Below are 17,526 nucleotides of genomic sequence, written 5' to 3' on the forward strand. Positions count from 1 at the left end.
GAATATTTTGAACATTCTTTATGGATCACATCTTTGCTTGTATATCGAGTGATTTTGGCCAGACCCGACATACAGTGACAAAGCTCCCCCAGTTCGGGGAATGAAAATTGACAATGGGTCTAACTCGTAAGCTCCATTGGAGGTGAGAAGTGGCTGTCTTGAACTGACCTATACCAGCAAGCATCTGCTTCGACCTAAATTCCATTGGGAAACCGTGTGGATATCCTATCCCGGCCTCTGCTCCACACCATCTTAGGGCTCGAGTTTCCATTCGCAGTTCAATCACCGACATCAATCTCCCAACTTGCCCGTATAATTCTAGTCCATCTGGGAACTTTCCATGTCAACGAATCGTTTGCCCCGTTGTATGAGCCTATTTAGGTAGAGTACGCGGAGCAAAATATAGGACGCGATGGAGAAGTGCGCCTATCACGTATTATTTTGCCCTAAACCGGCAATAATCGACCGCTTCAGAGTCAAGTTCTTCGACGCTTATTCGGCCAAATTTCGGCTCCAAAAGTTATTTTTGAGGCTACGGAGGAGAGGAAAGATGGAGATGAAGAGAGGTCTGATATGAATCTATGGAAAGGAGGCTGTATAAATAGCCTCCGAGAATGACAAACATGACAAACCAGGCAAATGCTCAGTCTGCACACAGACAAACGCATCCCCTGCATGGACTGCATGCCAAACAGATACCCTGCGTGCAGTGCATGTCAACAGTTATTATATGCAAGGCTGTAATCTAATTTTGTTTCTTTTTACGCTACTGAGCGGGACATTGTGCAGTGTAGTATTTGGGCTACGTGGGGTACCAAGCGAAAAAAGGGCAAAAATGGGTACGTGTATAGTATACTATCGGTCTACGTGGACCCAGGAGCACGCATGCTCTGGCGCACGAAAACAGGTAATTCATATAGCAAAATACCAAGTAGGTTTCGAAAATAGTTACCCTCTTTACCGCCAATCTCCTGTGTGTGCGGTCACTGTCACGCCTTTCAGCGCACGAGATCAATGTAATCCCTCTGAATGCGCTGCATCCACTCATCTACCGGGATCACACCTTCGCCAATCGGTACGTAACCATCCTGCGGAGAATCAAACTTGGGTAAGTGGAGAAGCTCGTGCGTCTTATTGCAGAACAAAACCTGGAAACCGGTCTCATCAAGTTTTCCGTAGCACAGGTTCTCGAATTTGACGTTGATACAATCTTGGCACCAGAACATCTCGTCTGCTATGTTCCAAGAGGCTCCGCATTCGCCTTCGCAGGAGAGACTATCAGACTCTTTGTAACGCGCTGCAATGAGAGAACGGATTGCCATCACATTCTCTTTATCGTCTAACGCGATAAATAACCACAAGAGCTCTTTGTAGGCAGGGAGGTCGTTGTCTTCGATATCGTCGGTCAGGATTTCAATACCTTTCCCCACTATGTCGCGAGCAATAAGCTTGGCCTGGACTAGATCGTTTTTTCTCGCGTGATATCGGACAATGTATATAGCAGGCGGAAGCATGACACTGGATTCGGGTACGTCCTCCGGCAACAACGTTTGTATTTTGTCAAGATTGATAGATGCAGCTTCCTCATCGTGCGCGGCAGCTGCATTGATGGCCCTTTGCAGGTAATACGGCGCGATGCTGCTTATCAGTGACGACAGAAGATCCGGACCGGCACCCTCCTCGATGGCCTTACGCCACTGTTCAATCGCCTTTGGTGACCCATTATGAAGCGCATTGAGCCCACGCCCGTAGTAGTATCGAATATAGCAGAGTCTGGCACGATCACCGCGTGCCTCGAGCTTTTCCACACAATCCTGGAAGGCGTCCACGATGAACTTGACCCGATCTGTGTGGAGAGCCGCTCGCAACATCAATGGAAGCTGCTTTGTCTGGGTCATGTCAAAAACGCACAGGATCATCAGCTCGGATAGCGCATGCTCTTCTAGCACATTCGAGCTATTGGCAATTGTTTCTAAAAGTTCAATATAATGTAGCCATTCTTTACGGTCGGCACACATCTGCAGGAACCTCACATCCCGGGGATAGTCAGTGGGTTCAATTCGCATCGCTGTCTTCACAAAGTAAATGGCAGCATAAAAGCCCTCTCCAGGCAGCCACAATGTCTTCTCGGCGAGGATGAAGTACATCGTTGAATACCCCGATCGGTTGAGATAGCACTGCTGCCACTCGTGGTCAGACCCAAGGCGACTAATGACAGGCTTTAGGATTTCGATCCCTTCTTCAGCCGAAACCTTGCTCGCCAAGAGGGATGATGCTCGCCAATTCTCCCCATCGATAGCTAGCGCTTTTGCGGCTCGCTTCTTTGCTCCCGGCGTGATCTTGCAGGCAAGTAGCATGGCGGCAATTTGCGAGTGCCAGAATGAGTCTCTCTTGCGGATTGCCAGGACGTTCGCGCACCATTGGTCGACAATTTCGATGTCCCGAATGGATGAAGTAAAAGGATCCTTCTCCTCTGGATTTTCGCTGCCGTGTTCGAACTGAAACTAGCTGTTAGCTTACCTGGAATCTCGCTGTTCTAGCGAAGAGCTCCATACCTTCCGAATATAATACACAATGAACTGGAAAGCGCCCCTGGTGACCGGCAATTTGTGCGGCTCTCGCACGAGGTGGAAGGCCATTCGCTTCGCGGCTGGTGCTAGTAGCTTGCCATGGCCGCCGCCATTGATCACGTCTGAGATCCACTCCTTGGTTTCTTCGTCGGTGATTCCAGAAGTGACCGCCGAGTCCCTAAGCCATCGAATGACAGTATTCGCAGTATCGCTTTCAAGTAAAAGCTTCTGGCAAATTTCGATTCGCACAGGAGTAAAGCGACTTGACTCCCTGTTGCAGAGCAATGCGTCGATTGACGTATCATGTGTGAAGAGCTTGACAAGGTGCTGGCCAGCTTCAACCTTTAATTCAATGTCGACAAAAGCCAAATCGACCGCGGACAGATGCTGATCGAAGGACTGTCTAGCATAAGGCAGTAAGCCATTTTCCTGTTTATCTGCATCCTCCGCTAGAAATTTCAGGCAGGTCAGGGCCATTTTAGCCTCTGCCGTATTCGAATCGTCCTGGCAGATGCGGGTACCCTTATCCAGCGGCTTCTGTGCGAGCAACGCGTTTATGTCCAGCTTTGTGTAGGTACTTGGCGGACATACTGTGGCGAGGAAGTGTTTGATCATGTCGACTTCACCCTGGGAGACCGCAGTCGGGCTATGTTGCTCCGGCTCATGACGGGCCTTGTGCCTCTGCGGAATGGCTTTCTCAACCTCTGGAACTTGGAAATTCACCTCGCCTCTGTGGGTGATCGTGAAGAGAGTATACTTCGCCTTGAACTTGTCTGACAGGCGAAGGAGAGACTTTCTCTCATTCCGTGCACACAGAGCAGTAGTCATTCGGGTCTCCGTTAACGGACCACGGTGGTGTTGTATCCAGAGAATGATCTCATTGATTTCTGATATTTCTGTATCGGTGAGATTTCGGTTCAGTTCCTCAATTTCTTTGCTGATCTGCTCCGTACGCTGCCTTCCTGCATTGTGCATGATGCTCAAGATTTTGTCGGGAAACTCTTGTTTGCTGATCTCGTCGAGGGCGAACTTGACTCGGACATAATCACCCCCTGTTTCTTTTATCAGCCCATCGCAGACCGATTTCCTGAGGTCCCGGACGCTGGCGTCGGCACAATTATTCAGTGGCATCATGGAATTCATGCTCGACTCAATCAGCGCCTCGATGTCCGGTTTATTCTTCGCCTCGATGTGTATCGGATTGAAAGAGATGCCGTCGGCCTGGCCCAGATGTTCAAAACATTCCGGGTCGCAGGTTACCAGGACCCGGATCCGGCAGCCTGTTGCTGCGGCAGACACGTCCCTCAGAAAGCGGAGCATGCCTTCTCCCATTTTGCCCACAAGGCCGTCAATTATGATATAAAACATGCCGTGCACTTCACGAAGATACGGGTTTTCGAAAAGGAGACGCTGTGACATGGCGGCCACATCAACAACTTGATACTCTCGACAGATTTCAGCAGCAGACCTCCTGTAGCGCGCGTCGGCTAACGTGAATTGCCAGACAAGGGACTTGGCCACATCATCAATGTTGCTTACGCTCTGCATAGCTTTGACTTCGTCTCCTTCAAGGAAGTAGAACGCGGCGGTAGCCCGAGTATCTGTTGCCTCAGTGGGACCTGCTCGGTGTAGAAAGTGCTCTATGATGGACGCCGCCAGGAAACTCTTTCCGGTGCGACTACCGCCAGTAATTGTGAGGATATTGGCTCCGGACTGGCCTTTTTCCCACCGTGCAAACATCGGGTCGTCGAATATCCATTGGCCTGTTGATGGCAGTCTTTGTTTCATATAGTCGCGATACCTGTCGCTCCAGATATGCACGATGTCGCGGCCGTAGCCTAGAGCATTTTTGATGGCTGCATCGGTGCGGCTCTGCTCATGCGCCTCCTTTCCCTTCATTGTCGCGGTGTACATATCCTTGAGTTTCTTCTGCACCTGGGAAACCTGATCTTGGATGTTTTTTGTCACGTCCAGAGTGATGCGGGAGGCAGCCGCAGCCTGCTGCGAGTTCAGAAAAGTGTGTGCCGAGATTAAAATGTGCTCTTTGCCGACTTGTTTGGCCATCTGACCGACCAAGTCTTGGATATTACTATCGCCCAGGAACGCAATTTTGAAGGCGGTCTTGATCTTCCCCCTCGAGGTGTGCCTCAGCGAGATAGCATGATCGCATATTGTGACGAACAATTTCAGCTGGTTGGCCGTAAGCTTGGTAAGGCTGACATCCATTTTCCCCTGGGTGTAGATCCTTAGCCGGTCGAGATAGTCCGTGCATTGGTCGAAAAGGTCTTTGAGGCCATCGAACGCGCTCTGGTAGCCCTGCCACGCATTAATGACAAAGCCAATGGCATTATAGCATTGCCCGGCAGCAGGAAAGACCTGTCTATGTCAGTGAACCTCATCTCGTAGTACCTTCAGTGAGGTCTAGTATCTCTCACCTGCGATGCTCCATCTGCGACAAATCCGCCAACGGTCTGGATAACTTTCAACGTATTATTAAAAGTCTCCTTAACTGCATCTCTCTTGCGCGGCTCCACATCTGGGTGTTCGGTGGAATAGAGGGTTCCCATGACATCCTCGATTTCCATGCCAGTCTTGACGGGTCTGCCATCCCTCCGAGCCAGGCTAGCGACCTTATCTTGAATCTCTGTCCAGATCTTCTGTATCTCCTCATTGTCCTCCAAGGCAGGCCCAAGGGGACCCGGGGCTGGGCTGCTTAATTGCTGGTCTGGGGGCGGCGATGGTTCCGCATACGTTGACCCCCCCTGCTTCCTTTGGCGGCAGCAGAACCGGCGTCAAGGCCGCTTCCGGTTGTCCCGGGGGATTGGGCATGGTGTCCTCATGTACTTCGACCTGGGGGAACGGTTTGTCCTGGGGGGACGGTTTGTCCTGGAGGAACGGTTTGCCCTTGGGGGACGGTTTTTCCTGGAGGAACGGTTTGTCCTGGGGGAACGGTTTGTCCTTTGTCTTGAACTTCAGGCAACGAAAACGCATGGTGTCGGACTTGTCGCCAGTGCTTTCGTAAAACAGGCGGACGGGCTTACAAGACAATATATCGCATTCCGAGTTTTTCAGTTCTTCTCGCGATTGATCGGCATTGTCGGCTGAAGCTCCCGCACTAATGCACGGCGTAGGAGCCACTTTCATGCTAGTCTACTTATTCAGGACTAGTTACAACACCAGGCCCTCCCCAGCCTCGCGTCCTGGCAGAATTAGGAACCCGGGGGAATGGTTCCAAGATCTAGCTGAAAGCAGCTCGGCTCCACCTGAGAGATGATCATCATAATACTCCTTTTTTGTTTCCAATTGCCTCCCTAGGCACCAGACAGCGATGGGCAGATGATGAAAAGGTAAGTACCATACATCTCTAGAGGCAGTCCACACCAGTGATTCACGTGTACTTCTCGCATTTCGAGGAACTGGTAAGTAGTCCATCGAACAAAGGTGGAGTGCTGAAGGTGAATTTACCCCACCGTTCAGCTCCGTTCAGCTCCACTATAACCCTAGATCCACCCACGTCGGCAGAGAATCCCTCAGCCTGAGTTTCTCGGAATTCTACTCGTCCATGGCTGTGGGCCTACCCCGTACTCGCCTATTCAACTGACGTAAAGCTTATGCGGAATGCCGATCTCTATTAAATCTGGATTGTTTTGACTGATGTCTGTATATCCCGAACACCACCTCCTCAGTATACTATCCTTATGCCATCGAATAGATTGTTCGGGTCTCCCCTAGTCCTGGTAGAGGTAAATTACCTTCGCTACAAGAAGCCTTAAACCTCAGTGGCCACTCTTTTGAAAATCTCCTAGGTACTGCGATACCGAAGACCCAGGGTGACGGCCAACCCACTAGAGAGGGCCTTCACGAATTCTAATAGTAAGAACTCGGAGCTAGTTTTAGAGGCTTAGATATTAGTTTGAATACACCTAGTACTAGTTATAAAGCCTCTATAGTAGTATTATAATACCCCTATCACTCTGATCATACTATACTAGACCCTTTTGCATAGGGTCTTCAGAGATCGTTACACATCCCTACTTGATATCGATATTTTTAAACTAAATGGGAACGATCTGGTATACGCTTCTACAATAGGCTCCAAGTTCTATCAGTTACTGACTCAAAGGAATACCAGTGGATGAACTAGTCGTTTCTGGATGGCTTTGGGTAAGGTAGCCATGTTGAACCTATGACTTAATCTGCAATAGACCTCAATGTTTCAAAAGCTCACTGAAGACTCAACCAATTCTTCTTCATCCGTTCAGCAAAGCTGAAGAATTTGGCGACTCCCACCGCAGCTTCTACATGTCCTTCCGGGTCTTTCACTTCCTCTGGGAAGGCAATGCCACTAGCATAAAGTCCTTGGACCCTCTCAGCCCTGTCACCGAAATGGAACCCCGATGAATGCATGTCAAATGTGAGCTCCTCTCCAGCCAGTTGTCCGTCAATATATAGTGCCGGTAATGGTGAACGTATGTATCCGATTGCATAAATAATATGGGTGCAGCGAGGTAAATGCTCTCGAAAAGCCAAATCTTGGTTTTGGCTCAAATCAACCTGTTCTATAATTTCTGGGTCTGGGTCATTTTCCATGACTTCCTTGGCCCATTCTGCGGTGCTTCCTTTGAGCCCGGTGTTATCGAAAATAATACCGCTGTCGACATACTTGGCGTATTTGATTGGTCTGCGTCCAAAATTGACAATTCTGATGTCTCGTTCTTTCGACTTCGCACTTTCGTAAAGATTTTTGCAGCACAAGATGCCGGAATGAGAGTTGCCAATAACTGCCACCACCGACTTACCATCCTTTGGAAGAATGGATGCTAGGTGAGAGCGAAGCATACACTCGTCCAGATCAAGTACGGTCAGATCTTTATTGAATGGGTAATGCATACTGGAGCTCAGGGGTTGGGAACCGGTACACATAAATAGTCGAGTGGCCTTAAAGCTCTGGCTAGAGGTTGACACAGTCCATATGCCTCTCTGACATGGATTAGCTGAGAGTTGCGGACGGGTTGAAAACCACACACATTCAATGAAGCCTTCTCGACTGCACCTTCAACGTTTTGGACCTCAGGACGCTCTAACAGCCCATTTACGAGCATAAGTACCATGTCCCCGGCAAAACTGAGCTGGCAAGTCTTGTCTCTGTCCATAGATTCAAGTTTGGTCACAGCGTTAGGTGCAGGAATAGATCTTATGATTGAAGCGCAAACGGGAGAACTATAGATCGCCTTCAAGTAATCCCGAATCTTGGTGTTACTGCATCGGTCAGCAAGGATATGTGTAAGCTTCGGAAACCGACTCACGATGATATCTCTCGGTATACAGTGTTGAGTCTTCCTCCCTCGAAGGTCCTGTCAATCCATAAAATCGGGTTGAGACCTGCATCGCACAAAGCTGCGAGGGTTGCCAGCCCCCCGGGCCCAGCTCCTATGACGGTAGCTTCATAGGTAATACTCTTCATTGGAAATAATAAGATAGAGGTAATTAGCCGCGGACTCTGTAAGAAATTCTGCAAAGGTGAAGTCCATTGTTATGGCATGACGTCATACTTTCTGGCATGCAGAAGATCCTCGGTCTCCACCGGTGTGTTCCGGCGTTCGTTCCCGGCGATTGCTTCGGCGACGGAATCTCCCTTCAAGTCTAGCCAGCTGGCAGTGAGTGATAGTTAGGTAGTTTGAATTTCTTTCCGTTGATTATTGTCCTTAGGTAAGCCTAGTTGGCCGTTTAGTCTGATCCCAGTTCGGGTTGTTTACGAGTGTCCTTGCAATTAGCCGCAACAGCACCTCTTCTTGACTTATCCAATAAGCTCTCTCATCGCACTTTGTTCGGGCATACCTAGGTACTATCGGACTTCTTAGTTCATATCGATCACCAAACGGAACTCGTAATTAACTCTAGCTTCAAAACTTGCAGAAATGTATACGCACACCACCCTCAAGTCTCAAGAAACCTATGTAGCTTTAATGTTTGTTTTTCCTTTCCGCTGATTAAATGTACCTCTTTCGAATACAATGCACTCTAACCGGCCCTTGCATTTTTTACGAAAATTACCGAAACCTTACTAACGGAGGGTCCGACCCGTGGACATCCAGACGGAAGGATCACCCACATGCAATTATACCTTTTACTACTCCGTAGGCGAGCTATACAAAAGGTACATACGTAGGTTCTAATTTTTAGTAATACAAAAGTCTTTGAAGACTTGTTATAACCTGGCATATAGAATAATCTGCTCTATTTAAATTTAGCTTACAATAATCTAGTGTAAACTATACTAGCCTTACATCCCCACGATAGTATAGCTCGGATTGTAAGGGAATTTGGGCTTTGGACCAAATTCTCCGCCAAGGATATTTTCCCCGGTAAACGAAGCATATTGTGCATATTGACTAGCTATTTTCCTGTATTTTGAGGGAGTTTTGTTTAAATTACAAACAGCAGCAGAGATTGTCTTATAGTAACGACATTTGGCTCATTCCTTGATAAAGCCAAGTAGATCTTTGTTGACTTCGTCAATATTGATGTTGTGAATAGCGTGGGATCCCCCTTTGTAAATCCTCAGTCTGCCTTGAGGCAGAAGTTTTGCTGACTTCAGTCCAGATGCCTCAATAGGAACAACTTGATCATCATCACCATGTAGAACTAGCACCGGGATATCGATCTTCTTTAGATCTTCCGTGAAATCCGTTTCAGAGAAATCCTTGATTGAGTCATACGCTGACTTGAAGCTGGTGTTCATCCCTTGCTGCCACCAGCTACGAATTTGCCCTTCGCTCTTCTGCGCACCAGGTCGGTTGAATCCAAAGAACGGTCCGCTAGGGACATCCAAGAAGAACTGCGCGCGATCTTTACGCATTGCCTCTCGGAATGAATCGAAAACGGACTTATCAGTCCCCTCGGTGTTGACACTAGTCTTTACCATCAGAGGGGGCACGGCACCGACCAGGACGGCTTTCTTGAAACGGCCTATGCCATGCTTCCCAAGGTAATGGGTAACCTCTCCTCCGCCGTGCGAGTGGCCAACCATAACTGCATCTTTGACCTTTAGGTGGACAAAAAGCTCCTCGAGGTCATCGACAAAGGTGTCCATGTTGTTCCCGTCCCAGGTTTGAGCAGATCGTCCATGGCCACGCCGATCGTGCGCAATAACACGGTAGCCGTGATCGGCGAGATATATCATCTGATTTTCCCAATTGTCACTACTCAGGGGCCACCCGTGGGAGAAGGTGACGATGGCCCCTTCAGGGTTGCCCCAGTCCTTGTAGTAAAGCTCGGCTCCATCTCGAAGCTTCAAGTATGGCATGGTTGTCCACAACGGTGCTCGGTCTTCTCGAGTCTCTCAAGTTCAAGATTTGTTTTATTTCGAAGGGTAGTGCGAAGGGTAATGTGAGTTGGCTCATAACCGGAACTATATAACTAGCTTAGAAAAGTAATGATGTCATCCAAAGTTTACAGAATCGGAGGAAAACTCGAACGTATTGTTCTATAGATGAATACAGGATCATCGACGGTCCATATTAAAGATACGGTGTTATTATAGTCCGCCTTCGTGAAAATCAAACTTTTCTTGTATGTACCTTTTGTTAGGCTCGCCTAGTGAAAGGTACAATTGCATATGGGTGATCCCCTTTGGGTGGCCAGGTGTATTTTTTGAAAAGAAATTACAGAGGCCGGTTACTCTCTAAATGCCAACAAACGAACCAGCCACAACCCCGCCATGATGCACCCCTTATTCTCTACATATGTACACTCATGACATGACCCGACCCCCAGAACTCTCTATAATCATAAAATCACGTCACACGAAGATGTTCATCGTCCTTTGCGACGTTAAAATCCCAGCACGAAGATGAACCCGTTCCAGCAGTACATCGCGGACAACCAGATCAACCAGATCACGACCGTAGACACGATCTTCTTCTGGAAGATCAACTCGGACTTTGGTGAGTTCAGCCAGTGGTACAGGTCTGATTTCGTGTGTGACGATGAGGCTTTTGCAACTGCGGAGCAGTACATGATGTACAAGAAGGCCATGATGTTCGGCGACAGCAATATGTCGGAGAGGATCCTCTGCTCGTCGTCGGCTCATCCACGCAAGCACAAATCGATGGGGAGGAAGGTCGCGAACTTCAACGAGGTCATCTGGGAGTCCAGGAACATGAACGTGGCGATCAACGGCAACTACTGCAAGTTCGCGCAGAACATTGACCTCATGAAGCTGCTCCTGGGAACCGGGGACAAGATGATCGTGGAGGCCAGTCCTATGGATCGGATCTGGGGCATCGGCTTCAACTCGAAGCTCGCCATGTCGAACGTGGGGAGATGGGGTCAGAACAGGCTGGGGAAGAGCCTCATGACGGTCAGATCTATGATTAAGGACGTGCTCACAAAGATGCCTCCTGGAGTTGGATCCAAGATTCCAGTCGACCAAAGTCTCATCGCCCTCTGCTACCACTGCTTGTCGGCGACTACCATAACACCTCCAACTCAGAGTACTATTCGGAACGAAACTCAGATCATAATCACAACCTGCAACGACTGCATGAAGCGGTATGTGTTAGCGATTGGAACTGTGGATCAGAACACCCTCATGACCATGATGAGGTCCCTGCCCGCGGAGACGAAGACGTGCATACATCCCAAGCCTACCTCGAACGATGCTCCCTACACCGTTGTCCATCCCGACACGCTCAAGCTGCTAGACGTAGACGGCTGCATGATCAGCAAGTTGCGCGACCTCAAGGACCAAAACGGAGAATTGATCTACAACTGGAGAAGCATCTGATCATCCACTATAACCTTCAAAACGATCTGGAGTTCGAACACCGAGGTCAACCAGGCGAGCTGTAGTCACACCTTGCCCAGGGCGTGATCGCGATCATAGAGGAGCAGACGTAGAAGGATGACGCCACCCACATAACCACCCTCAGGAACGTCGTGATAGAGTACGCCGGGCGCAACGACAGGCTCACGGCCGTCGTCTGCATAGGATGCCAGACCAACTACACTCCTGTCTTTACGGATATCAGGGGGATCGAGAACTACGGCAGCCAGATCTGGAAGTTCGCCTACCCTCTCGGAGGAGATCTGTTCATCTATATCACATACCACACGTGCGCGGAGGATCCGGAGAGGGTCATGGTCATGGACAAGAATCAGGTGTCCCAGGGCTACACGGAGGCATGCAAGAACGGACAGGAGATGTCCGACACGGGTCCTGAGTCCAACCCGTACCTATACCACCAACACATCGCAATCTGGGGCCCAGCCTCGAACTTGGTCGCGATCTTGTCGCGTATTCCTGTGCATCTAATATTACATGACCACGGATCAGAAGCGCAGTCGAAATCGAGTCTGCAGAATCAGCCACATCTCTATACAACGGGACCTCTCTATCTTCTCGCCTGCATCCACGATTCCACCTTCTTGCGGTAGTCCCCGTACGAAAACTGTGACATAGAGAGCTGCTCCTCTCCACGGTTAGAATCGCTGGGGATGCATGGGCACGATCATCTGCACATTGTCGTTGATTCCAACGCAGGGCCCAACCCCCGCCGGGCCGAGTGAGTCAATTCTTATAGTAGAACAGGTGTGGCAAATGGAGTGTGGTGAATAGGGCTACCCAACCAGGTTACGACCGACAGAAGTAAATGTAGTACTATCAGATAAGATCAACCACGGTATCCAACAGTTCGTCTCTACTCCTCCACCTCTAAAAGATAATCTCATAGGAACTCCCTCTCTTAGTTTCTTCACTTACAGTTGCCGCTAAAAATTAGCTCCCAAAGGGGCAAACCTTAATTTATACCTTAATTAACCCGCCGATCGTAGACTATGGTGTAGCGTCATCAATCAGAATAGAATATAAAGAAACTTGAGAACAAGCGTCCCGAATAAAGAGTCTGCTGTTGCTAGCAATTTGTGGCGCTTGGGTTCCGATCACTATAGGATGGCCTGGGTATGAACATTGAAATCCTAAAACGTTTATCTCGTATGGGAGAGAATTGGCAAAGTTAAACAATGTGAGTCTAGGCGCTTGTTTCTTTTGTCGAATTGTCTGTTTTGCCGTTTTAGTTATGGATTATAGATTTTCATATGTATCATTAGAATATACCATAGATTTGTCAAACCCCGAATGTCCGTCATAAACTACAACCCGACTTAGCCACTCTCTGCCAAGGATTGCCCGCATACGTCGCGTTTAACGAGCAAGTGAGGTTGAGATCAAGTCACAACCTACCTAGGTAGGTAGTGAGAGTGGGATAAGCTCCCGAGGTCAAGGAGCAAACCTTGGAATTAGGGCGCGCTAACCTAAGGAGGTACATGGTCCACGGGCCACCTGGGCACGGATCAGCTCCAGCCTTGGAAGGCTGGGCGGTGAGTCAACCGGCTTATATAACGATCATGTGGATGCTCAGAGAACCCGTGGACTGCTTAACGGCGTGCTCAGTTTTACTCAGTGGTCAAAAAGCGGCATGATGTGAGCACTAAAACGGGAAGGCAGACATTACCTAGGTTTATGCGTTCGTATTTTTGCCAGTCATTTCTTGCTAAAACCACGAGGCTTCAAAGAATGTGGGAAGCCAGACCCGACATCCTTACCTCAACACTATGTCGTTCCCTTCAGCTTCCCCAGAGGAGCTAAATATCTTTTCTGCCAGCAATAATTCTCCAAATGAACCCCCACTACCTGCGAACTTGGCAGCCACGTTTCCCCGCCACGCAGCTGCGGAACCCCCGAGCTCGACCTCTCGCAGCTGTGTGACCTGCCGCCGCAGGAAAGTCCGCTGCAACAAGAGGTCTCCATGTTCGAATTGTACAAAAGCCGGCATCGACTGCATCTTTCCTCCTCCCGGCCGTGCACCGCGGAAATCGAAGCGTCCAGCGGACGCAGAGCTGCTTTCACGGCTGCGTCGTTTGGAGGGTGTTATTGACCATCTTAGGGGCAGCGGAAATACGGAAGGTGCACCGACTTCGACTAAGGCGCCGCCTTCTACGACTGGATCTTCAACCGGTCGGAGCGAACCGACGGCGTCTACGTCTGCTTCGTCTGAGTCACAGAACCAGGCTGGCGGCGGACGTGTCTGTCCATTCGAAGAGACAGATCCGAAGAAACTTGCTACCAATAAGTTTGAGAATGAATTTGGGCGGTTGGTCATTGATGAAGGCCGGAGCCGATATGTCAGCAATCGGCTCTGGACTAGTCTTGGGGACGAGGTAGATATTCCTCATTTTCTTTTGCTACTCAGCGTACTTTATACTAACGTCTTTCAGATCGAGGAGCTGCAAGATATCCTTGATCATTCATCGTCAGAGGAGGATGATGCACCTTCGCCAGAGTCTTCTCAGTCGGGCTCACACGAGGGTTTCCTTTTTGGTTTCTACTCGCTTTCAAGGTCTCTTCGAGAGTTTCATCCCCCGGCGGCCAAAGTTTCAGTACTTTGGGAAACATATCGGGAAAATGTGGCCCCTTTGATCACCATCGTACACCGACCGACTGCCAGAGAACTTTTTGCCGAGGCAGCAAAGCACCCAGATGGCCTGGACAAAAATTCAGAGGCACTGGTATTTTCCATGTATCTTTGCAGCATTGTCAGCATGAAGCCGGATGACTGCTGGTTCCAGTTCGGAGAAGACCGAACTACTGCTGTCAAGCGGTACAGGTTTGCTACAGAACAAGCGCTGGCAAAAGCCGGGTTCTTGAATACACAGAGCCTGGTCCTTCTACAAGCTGCTGTCTTATTCTTGGTCTGCGTGCGACGAGAAGATGATAGCAAGTTTGTGTGGTCTATGACATCGATCGTATTACGCCTTGCTCAAAGCTTAGGTTTACACCGGGATGGCAGCAATTTCGCTCTGAAACCGTTCGAAACGGAGATGCGGCGCCGATTATGGTGGCACATCTCGCTGTTGGATGTCCGCTCATCTGAAGACCATGGGACGGACCCGCTCATTCATGAGAGGATGTACGACACTCTACTGCCATTAAATATCAATGACGACGACCTGTCACCCGACATGGAAGAGCCTCCAAAAGAGCGAGAAGGCTGCACGGATGCTACATTCTGTCTTATCCGCTGTGAGATCACGAGTGCTTTGCGGAGAGCAAACTACGCTTGTCCCGGGGCCCAGTTTCGTGTACCTAGCAGTTTACCGCCCATAGATCGTGCTGGACGGATGATTCAAATTATCAGTGAGCGATGTGAACAACGGTATATCAGGCACTGTGATATGAAAATCCCCCTGCAGTGGTGCGCCGCCACAGTTGGGCGTCTGATCCTTGCTAAATTATGGTTGATCGTTCATCACCCAATGATCCGAAAAGACCGGGGAAATGTTTCCCAAGCCACTCGAGAGAGCTTGTTTCTAACTGCAATCGAGGTCCTCGAGTTTGGCCACTTGCTTGAAACTGATCCCAAGACCGCGAAATGGGGATGGCTCTTCCGGACCAACATGCAATGGCACGGAGTCGCATTCGTTCTGTCTGAGATATGCGTCCGACCCATTTGCCCTGTTACCGATCGAGCTTGGAACGCTGTCAGTTTGATCTACGCAGAATGGGCCGCGCATGGTACACATAAGAAAGGCATGCTGTGGCGGCCTCTGGCCGCATTGATGAAAAGAGCTGCTGCCACCCGGTCCAAGCAACAGCAAGAATTGCTATCCAGTTTTGGACCAGTACCCGCGACAACGGAGCCAATTCCAAGCATGAGTCATAACAATATTCTTCCCTGCATTCATATGCCAATAGGGATGCCGAATTCGCCCTCGATCAATCCACCAGGCCCAACAGCACCGTGTATGTCTGATGCAGACTACAATATTGACCTCAGCAATGGACCGTTGGATGCTCTTCGGAGCATGTTCCCTGAGACAGACATCCTAGCTACTTCGAACGATATATTCGACGCTCCACCGGCCCAGAATAATATCTCGGCACCAAGCTTGCCTGCAAGCATGCCCTACAATACGACCATGATAAACCCATTCTTAAATCAGACTCCTCTTGCCGATGCTTCTCAACCTTCTCAACTCAGCTGGGAGGAATGGGATCAAGTTATGCGGGATTTCCAGATGGATGTTGAAAATGAAAATATCCGGCCAGCCACCGGAACTAATGTTGCCGAATGGTTCGCCTAGCCTCTTTATAGATGGCGTTCCCTTTCCCTCCTGAGGCTTTGGCTATTAATGATGTGATGAATTATGGCGTTGGTTACTGAGACGATATTCCCCCTCACTGTGATTATACTCCTCTTCTCTCTTATGCATTATATCGGCGACGCTGTGTGGTGGCAACATTGTATACCCAAAAGCAAACGCTAATTTAATTTAAAAATACTCTCAATATATATCAGTCAATGAGTCTGCCATTGAACCATTGAAAAAAAATAGAACATTCGTTATCGCTTAATTGTATACTTCCAAATCGAGATCTACTCCACCACGTGACCGTAGTGATAACAAGCTCCAAGCTGGCATCAACCTCAGCTCCACCATTGTCCTCCTACTCAAGGTCTTTGCACCAATCCTCTATCGAAGTATCCATCCGTGCTCTCTATAAACTATCCACCGCCAATTCCACACTCCCAAACTTCACCGATCTCCCAAATCTCAAATCATGGCTCCCAAGCGCCACGCGGCCTCAACTACCTCCGCGGCACCCTCCACGCCCACGCCCGCGCCCACAACACCGAAACTCTCCTCAGGCCCAGCAACCCTCAAGACCAATGCCTCAGCTGCTGAGATCGCTGGCCATGTCTGGCAGCAGTATGCCTCCACAACGCCGCAGCGGACACTCCTCCTAGATGCCTTCATGGCGTTCCTGGTTCTTGTTGGTGGATTGCAGTTCGTGTACTGCGTCCTAGCTGGAAACTACGTAAGTCGAAGCTCCGGCTAGCTGCCGCTAAATCTTCGTTACTTTTCATGGCCTCTTTTCTCTTGTCTTGTCTATACGGCGTGAGACCTGCGATTGGGAATCTATAGACCAATAGCTAACAACTCCACCCCATAATAGCCCTTCAATGCCTTCCTCAGTGGCTTCAGTGCCGCTGTTGGTCAATTCGTCCTTACGGCAAGTCTGCGCATGCAAACTAGTGACAGCGGTACCGGTTCTGGATCGAAGCCGAGCTCCAAGGGGAAGAATGCGCGCTTTGCGGATGAGAGTGAAGAACAGGGGACGGGTACTTCGCATGAGAGGTGAGTCTCTTTTCCCGTTTTGTTCCTTCGTGGTGATACTCAACGTCACGATGGTTTTCTCAATGCCACGAAGACATGCTGATCTGTAATTCTAGGGCCTTCGCCGATTACATCTTCGGAAGCTTGATCCTACACTTTTTCTGCGTCAACTTTATCAACTGAGCTGTGCTCGGCGCTAGATGCCTCCGTTCAATACCACGCTGGCTTTTTCTGTTTTCCGTCTGGGGTCGGTTCGTTTCAATCTCCAGATGGGGTGGGAATGTCGCCTCTTAGATATCCTTCCGCGTTGGAACCTTTTTAGCCGGTCCTTGTTCTAGTCCTGTATGCTAGGTCTTTGAAGCGAAAATGTTGTTCATATTTGATCTCTCTACTCACACAAGGTCGATTGTTGGGAAAGCATATGCTATCTATATGGCTGTATTTGGAAGGTAGCCTGGGTGTAGAGCAGACTACTTGGAGATGGGCTGAACGAAAAATACAATGACGGGCTATTCATATGGCTCTACTCGGAGACAGCCTGCGCGTGGAACAGAGTATACTCGGAGATTAGCTATCCCAGTATAATCAAGAATATCCTTTAGCCAATTCAAGGTGTTGGGTGGGGGATGGTGCCGGTGGGCTCCATCCTCCCAGGTAAAAAAATGGAAACGATGCTTCAGAAGAAGTCGTAGACCGTGCTCATAAGACGGGTGAGATACTAATACGATGGAAGATACGGGGTCTCAGGAAGTGATGATGAATATAGACAAGAGAACTA

At 49.3% G+C, this 17,526-nt stretch overlaps 8 protein-coding genes across 8 annotated transcripts; 4 read left to right on the top strand and 4 right to left on the bottom strand.

Annotated features, from left to right (window-relative positions):
• Nucleotides 1–998: 998 nt before the first annotated feature.
• Nucleotides 999–5,714, bottom strand: N7489_004348 (uncharacterized protein; the record flags this gene model as incomplete). Its single annotated transcript, XM_056710100.1, has 4 exons — nt 999–2,498; nt 2,556–4,946; nt 5,006–5,290; nt 5,358–5,714. The coding sequence occupies 4 exons, from the start codon at nt 5,712–5,714 to the stop codon at nt 999–1,001; spliced, it is 4,533 nt and encodes a 1,510-aa protein (XP_056568521.1).
• Nucleotides 5,715–6,794: 1,080 nt separating this feature from the next.
• N7489_004349 (uncharacterized protein) lies at nt 6,795–8,034 on the bottom strand (the record flags this gene model as incomplete). The annotated part of the gene is made up of 3 exons (XM_056710101.1): nt 6,795–7,550; nt 7,598–7,829; nt 7,877–8,034. 3 exons carry the CDS (start codon nt 8,032–8,034, stop codon nt 6,795–6,797), a joined length of 1,146 nt encoding a protein of 381 aa, XP_056568522.1.
• Nucleotides 8,035–9,045: 1,011 nt separating this feature from the next.
• N7489_004350 (alpha/beta fold hydrolase) lies at nt 9,046–9,876 on the bottom strand (the record flags this gene model as incomplete). Its single annotated transcript, XM_056710102.1, has 1 exon — nt 9,046–9,876. One exon carries the CDS (start codon nt 9,874–9,876, stop codon nt 9,046–9,048), a length of 831 nt encoding a protein of 276 aa, XP_056568523.1.
• Nucleotides 9,877–10,422: 546 nt separating this feature from the next.
• Nucleotides 10,423–11,358, top strand: N7489_004351 (NADAR family protein; the record flags this gene model as incomplete). The annotated part of the gene is made up of 1 exon (XM_056710103.1): nt 10,423–11,358. The coding sequence occupies one exon, from the start codon at nt 10,423–10,425 to the stop codon at nt 11,356–11,358; it is 936 nt and encodes a 311-aa protein (XP_056568524.1).
• Nucleotides 11,359–11,423: 65 nt separating this feature from the next.
• N7489_004352 (uncharacterized protein) lies at nt 11,424–11,713 on the bottom strand (the record flags this gene model as incomplete). The annotated part of the gene is made up of 2 exons (XM_056710104.1): nt 11,424–11,660; nt 11,687–11,713. The coding sequence occupies 2 exons, from the start codon at nt 11,711–11,713 to the stop codon at nt 11,424–11,426; spliced, it is 264 nt and encodes an 87-aa protein (XP_056568525.1).
• Nucleotides 11,714–11,717: 4 nt separating this feature from the next.
• Nucleotides 11,718–12,008, top strand: N7489_004353 (uncharacterized protein; the record flags this gene model as incomplete). Its single annotated transcript, XM_056710105.1, has 1 exon — nt 11,718–12,008. The coding sequence occupies one exon, from the start codon at nt 11,718–11,720 to the stop codon at nt 12,006–12,008; it is 291 nt and encodes a 96-aa protein (XP_056568526.1).
• A 1,176-nt stretch (nt 12,009–13,184) lies between these two features.
• On the top strand, nt 13,185–15,713 carry N7489_004354 (putative C6 transcription factor; the record flags this gene model as incomplete). Its single annotated transcript, XM_056710106.1, has 2 exons — nt 13,185–13,790; nt 13,848–15,713. The coding sequence occupies 2 exons, from the start codon at nt 13,185–13,187 to the stop codon at nt 15,711–15,713; spliced, it is 2,472 nt and encodes an 823-aa protein (XP_056568527.1).
• A 478-nt stretch (nt 15,714–16,191) lies between these two features.
• On the top strand, nt 16,192–16,931 carry N7489_004355 (putative oligosaccharyl transferase subunit Dad1; the record flags this gene model as incomplete). The annotated part of the gene is made up of 3 exons (XM_056710107.1): nt 16,192–16,449; nt 16,588–16,769; nt 16,865–16,931. The coding sequence occupies 3 exons, from the start codon at nt 16,192–16,194 to the stop codon at nt 16,929–16,931; spliced, it is 507 nt and encodes a 168-aa protein (XP_056568528.1).
• Nucleotides 16,932–17,526: the final 595 nt, after the last annotated feature.

The sequence above is a fragment of the Penicillium chrysogenum genome, assembly GCF_028827035.1.
Source record: "Penicillium chrysogenum strain IBT 35668 chromosome Unknown utg000002l_segment0_segment0, whole genome shotgun sequence".
NCBI classification, from domain to species: domain Eukaryota; kingdom Fungi; phylum Ascomycota; class Eurotiomycetes; order Eurotiales; family Aspergillaceae; genus Penicillium; species Penicillium chrysogenum.